The sequence below is a fragment of the Amaranthus tricolor genome, chromosome 11, assembly GCF_026212465.1.
Source record: "Amaranthus tricolor cultivar Red isolate AtriRed21 chromosome 11, ASM2621246v1, whole genome shotgun sequence".
Taxonomy (NCBI): Eukaryota; Viridiplantae; Streptophyta; class Magnoliopsida; order Caryophyllales; family Amaranthaceae; genus Amaranthus; species Amaranthus tricolor.
The window spans coordinates 25,064,798-25,070,287 of NC_080057.1; the positions used below are offsets into that span (position 1 = coordinate 25,064,798).

Sequence of the window (5,490 nt, forward strand, 5' to 3'; positions counted from 1 at the left end):
CACAAACATTGTTCAACAACATCCCAGACTTACTCCTACTACAAAAAGCATGCCTAGACCAGTGTTTTGCAGGAATAGCAGCTAGATATTCATATGCGTCAACAGAAATATTCTTTATTACATTCATTTCTCTATCAAAATGATTCTGTAAACACATTGTTACTAATTAGTTTGACATTATGTCAGATATTTATTACATTCTATAAACATAAATGATTCCATACCTTGTTGTAGGCTCTGGCTGCACTCCAAAAGTATTGTTTGAACAACTCTCCAGGGAACTTGATCTTGAAGTTCGCCCATATATGCCTACAGCAGAACCTAATTTCACATTCAGGAACCACTGAGTTCAAAGCTTCAACCAAACCCTACATTTTCCACAAATTAATATTAGGGTTATAGCATTAGTTACATTTCAGTTTCATGGCATGAACCTTAAAATAACACTTCTTCTCCTTCCCACAAACACAGTTCACAATTCTACCTTTCAATTTCATGCAATCGCATCTGTTGTAGCAATACACACTTATCCTATTTGTACCATTATGCAGGTAATAATAATTGTAACCACATTCAATAGCATGGTACCTTAGTGCTTTTCTAAACACATATGTCGAAGGAAACTTAAGGCCTAAACACAAATTAATCTTACCCTCGAAATCAACCTCAGGGTTGAATGTAGGATAACTGCATATGCCTTCCTCATCATCATTCAATGCACTCAAATCATTATCATCAGACTGCGGTTCATCATCATTAAAGTATATGTCTCTGCTGTTTTGTTCATCAACCTCCTTATCTACTATCAACCTAAGTTCCTCATCATCTATAAACACATCATCAAGACCATAAACTACATTTTCAGCAAACAAATCAGAATCATCCTCATATTCATCTTCATTAACACATGTATAATCATCATCACTACTATCCTCAACCTCATCAGCATTACCATCTACATTTGCTAAAACCAACTCAGAACTATCAATCAACACCTCATCTACCGTTACATTACCCACCTCAGTTGACAACTCAGACTGCTTCTTTTTCGAATCACTGGCTTTTTTACGGATTGTCAATTTCTTCATCTTAGCTAATTTTTATATATTGATTTAGCTAATTTTAAGAACCCTAATACAGTATTCAGATACAACAAGAGTCAATTTACAAATTAAAAGATATGAAACAACAAATTCAATACAAAAATCGCACAGCACAAGAAGCAAATCTGAAAAACGAAAAAAAATTTAAATTATAGCTACAGCAATGAGATGAAACATACCGGATTTGCTTAGAGATTTCAATGAGATGAAGTTACGAGGTGGATGGGAGCGAAATATGAAGCTACAACAATGGAAGATTGGCTGGAAATGGCAGGATTGAATACGATTTCGAATGCTCTGAATTGAAAAGAAGACGATTTAGGTTAACTAAAGGGACCACGTGCCTGGCACGTGCTAGTCAAAGGTTAAATCTGACGGTCAAACGCCTAAATCCGTTACAAGGTACTCTTTTGCAAAAAAATGGATTATGTAAGGTAGTTTTTTGCAAAACTTTTTATTTAAGGTAGTTATTTGCAAAATGGGGTTTATGTTAGGTAGTTTTTTAACATTTTGCCTATACATAATTAGAGATACTAAGAATTGAATTAGTATGTCGGACTGAGTCAAAAAGTAAATGTTGTAAGTAAATTGAAAAGAAGAAGTATATTTTTTTAAAAAAAAAAATTGACTTGTAGATGGATCTGAATTTAGTCAAACTTAAAACAATTAGAATCGATAATAATCGAACCAAACCAACTCGTCCAGAAAATAATCTGACCTCCTTCAAATTTCAGCTCTCCATTTCCTCCATTAACTGGTATCACTTTCTCTCTATTCTTCTCTGTTGAATTGTTTCCTTCATTGTTTTGATTATCAAAGTTAGGTTATTTTCTTCGTTATTGATTTCGATTCAGAAATTGATGTATTAATTGATGCTTGTTGTTTAATTTGATTACATTTCATTGTTTGATTGTAATTTTTTGCGTAATTGTCCTTCGTTTAATTTTTGATTTGGCTGTTCTGATTGTAATTTTGTATTAGCTGATGAATTGACATGCATTCTACCTGAAAATTGATATACTTTTGTTCAAAAACTATTATGCATTTGTATATCCTCTCAGCAGAGGCAAAGTCAGGACTATAGGTGAGGGTGCATCAAAAGTTCACTAAATTTAGGGTTTTTGAGAAGTTTTGCTATATTGACACTAACATCAGCAAACATTGTGGATGTAGAGTTAAGTTGATTTGCAGGTCAAATACCCCATATATACTCTCTAGGTGAGGGATGGGGATTATTTTTATAGAAGAAAATGGTTTGAGGTCATAACCTGTGCTGAAATTATTTAGGGGCAATCGAAACTGTACCCCTCTGTTTGTCTCCAATTTTTAATAAGACTAAGCAACTACCATATTGTCTCTAAGTGCGTGTATGAGCTAAGTTAGTGTGAGCTTATAATGATGAGTACCAGAGTACCAAACACAGTGCCACAAAAATATTAACGTGTTCTTTAGTAGAAGGCAGATCACCACTATGTAATTATACTTGGTGTATACTTCTATTTTACAAAATGTTATGTTTTTAAGTGTGTTGGCCCCTCTACACCTAACAAAAATATACTAATAATATTATAATGTTTTAATGCGGGAATATTTTGGTTGTGGAATTAGGTTTTCTTGAATGTTATGTAGCCTTATAGCCATTGACTGCTGATCATTGGTGGTTCTTAGCATGTGCAAGGTGTCTGACTTGCACAGGACCACCTAAATATTAATTGACATTAGTTGACATTGCTTTTGCTTTAGTTTAATTATTTGTTTTTAGGCCTTAAAATTTCCAAAAAAAAAATTGTAAAACAAACAAGGCTTTCAAATTTATAGTGTAGATTTGCTCCACCTCTGGTGGTGATCTAGCCATCCAGGTAGATTAGTTTGGTAGTTTAGCATTTACAAAACAGTGAATATTGAGTTAAATTCTCTTTTCAATGGTGGTAGACTTGCATATGTATAGAAGGGTCACTTTGATGTTGCTCCGTCTGATTGTTGGATTACTTGGTGCAGGATCCACATGGCTTCTAAATTTCAAGCATTTTTGAACAGTCCAGTTGGTCCTAAAACTACTCATTTCTGGGGGCCTGTTGCTAATTGGGGATTTGTTATTGCTGTATGCTACTAAGCTTTTGTTTAGTCTTTAGATTTGTTTGGTGAATTTTTACATGATCTTTGGGCTTACTAACTTTCTCACGTGCATGATTTTTGGAGCAATATAGGGGCTTGTAGACATGAATAAACCACCTGAAATGATATCAGGCAACATGACTGCAGGTTGACGTTTCTGGCTTTGCTGCAAAGTTGATTATAGTCTTAACAATTCTGTGAAATAAACTGACGTGAGTCTTCTACTTGTCCGCAGCAATGTGTGTTTACTCAGGACTATTTATGAGGTTTGCTTGGATGGTACAGCCTCGTAACTATCTTCTTTTAGCATGTCATGCTTCAAATGAAACTGTACAGTTATACCAACTCTCACGGTGGGCAAGGGCTAATGGGTAAGATATTTGCTTACCAATTTCAATTCGTTAATTATGATCTGTCTTACTATGCCCAAATATAAGCTCAGGCCATAATTCATCTCTTTAGTCAAGTAGAGTTCGGCAAATGGTTTACAATTGTTCCAAACCCTATTTTGACCTGACGTGACCTAGGAAATGACAATTATAAAATTTACCCGAAGTAAATATTTACCAAGGTAGGCATAAAATCCAAAAGATGACCCGACCCAAACCACCAGACCTGAAGGCTGAAACCTGATCCAAGGACCCAAACACCACCTCTACCTAGTATATTCCTTATGAAAATCTGTTTTTCTGTTTGTTTGGACAGAAATCGAGCTCTATAGATAAACACGATCCCAAAGTTGATACTTAATGCATTCCCCAAATATAAGCACTATGTAGTCCATACTGCTGTTACAATACCTGATTTACTACAAGACGAACTACAGAACAAGTGTTACAAATGAGGTCTAACAGAACAACAACCAAATGAGCTAATCCCTTGAAGCAGCAATAAAACAATAAATGTATTTGGACCTATATTTTGTGATGAAATGATTACAGATCAAAAAACTCTCCTATGCAAAAACTGTTGAAAAGGCTTCAGGCCATCCCAACCCCATTGTTTTGTAGGGCCATTTGGTTCAACTTTCCAGTGCATAAGAAAATGAACACCTTACAACCTGTAGTTGCTTGGCTCAACTTGTTGAACTGATTTGACCGTTCCAGTTATGACTTATGACATTGTAGCCCATATGCCGTACGGCCATATATCCTTTAAACTTTAGTCTTTAGAGCTGCAACTTGATGTTTGGGAACTAGTATGTGCTTCTGCTTAATCTATTATGTACTTCCAATATTCCTTTTGGAATAGGTGTTCCATTTTGTTCTTCGTAACTGCCTTATATTTTAAAGAAACGAAAACGTAGTAGTTATTTTGACTAGGACATTTCACCATTCCTCCATTCTGGGATAAGCTTTTTTCCCTCCTTTCCTTGGGGTTTGATGCAGCTTATTCTTTTGGAAAAGATAATTGGGCATCTAGTATTATTTCCCTCGGAAGCATTCAGATACTGTATAGCCAATAGTGTATTATCTCATTAATCAGATTGAAAATTTTCACGACCCATTTTCTGAAATATGGTCAAGCCTGGAGGTGTATACATTCTGTTTTCCTTCGGGGCTGCTCATTTGTCTTGTTTTGGCTCGTTTTTTCTTGCCGAGTTTATTGTAAATAAAAGTAAATGAGCACAGAAATTAGCTTCAACATTCCATTATTGATGTCCTACACTTATGCGATACTGATTTATCTCCTCCGATGTTTTACAAAAGTAAAAATAAGCGGAAAATGATGCCATTCACCATGTTGTTTTTATGCTCATCTTGTAGGTACTTATCACAGAAGAAAGAGGACGGCGTGTCTCAATGATTCCGTCACCTGTACATTAAAGTTCTCATCTTCAAAGTCTAAAAAATTCTTGTATAAGCATGACATTTGATGTATTTTTTTGTGTTACTTCTCTTTCAAATGATTTGCAATGCTGTATGAATGGAGTCATTGAAATATTGTCTTTAATTTGGAAAATTATTTTTGTACATTTGATTTGAAAGGAAGCACACCAAGTAACCTCGTTTGATTTCATGAAAAATCTCTCTTAAGGCGTAAGGACTTGACATTATCTCCTTAATTTAGGAGTGTTTGTTTGAGGGACGCGAGACATAGGACTCCGTCGCATTTCCACCAAAATAATCTTTCATGACAACGGTTTTCACAAGAAATGGAGAATTGCAATCGAAATATGTTGTAACTTGTAATCGAGGGGGTGTATCATTAAGGTTAAAGCAAAAATTAATTGGACTGTAATTAAATTAACACTATGATATGAGCAAAATGT

General features: G+C 35.0%; 1 protein-coding gene across 1 annotated transcript; it reads left to right on the forward strand.

Annotated features, from left to right (window-relative positions):
• The first annotated feature begins 1,754 nt into the window (after positions 1-1,754).
• LOC130827381 (mitochondrial pyruvate carrier 1-like) lies at positions 1,755-5,193 on the forward strand. The gene is made up of 5 exons (XM_057693085.1): positions 1,755-1,860; positions 3,102-3,204; positions 3,311-3,365; positions 3,454-3,589; positions 4,985-5,193. Exons 2-5 carry the CDS (start codon positions 3,109-3,111, stop codon positions 5,022-5,024), a joined length of 327 nt encoding a protein of 108 aa, XP_057549068.1. The 5' UTR covers positions 1,755-1,860; positions 3,102-3,108; the 3' UTR covers positions 5,025-5,193.
• The last annotated feature ends 297 nt before the right edge of the window (positions 5,194-5,490 follow it).

Excerpts from the sequence above, each read along its gene's own strand:
- LOC130827381 (XM_057693085.1), top strand. The coding sequence starts at position 3,109 with ATGGCTTCTAAATTTCAAGCATTTTTGAACAGTCCAGTTGGTCCTAAA. Across the intron at positions 3,366-3,453 it reads ATCAGGCAACATGACTGCAG|CAATGTGTGTTTACTCAGGA; the intron begins GTTGACGTTTCT and ends ACTTGTCCGCAG. Across the intron at positions 3,590-4,984 it reads CGGTGGGCAAGGGCTAATGG|GTACTTATCACAGAAGAAAG; the intron begins GTAAGATATTTG and ends CTCATCTTGTAG.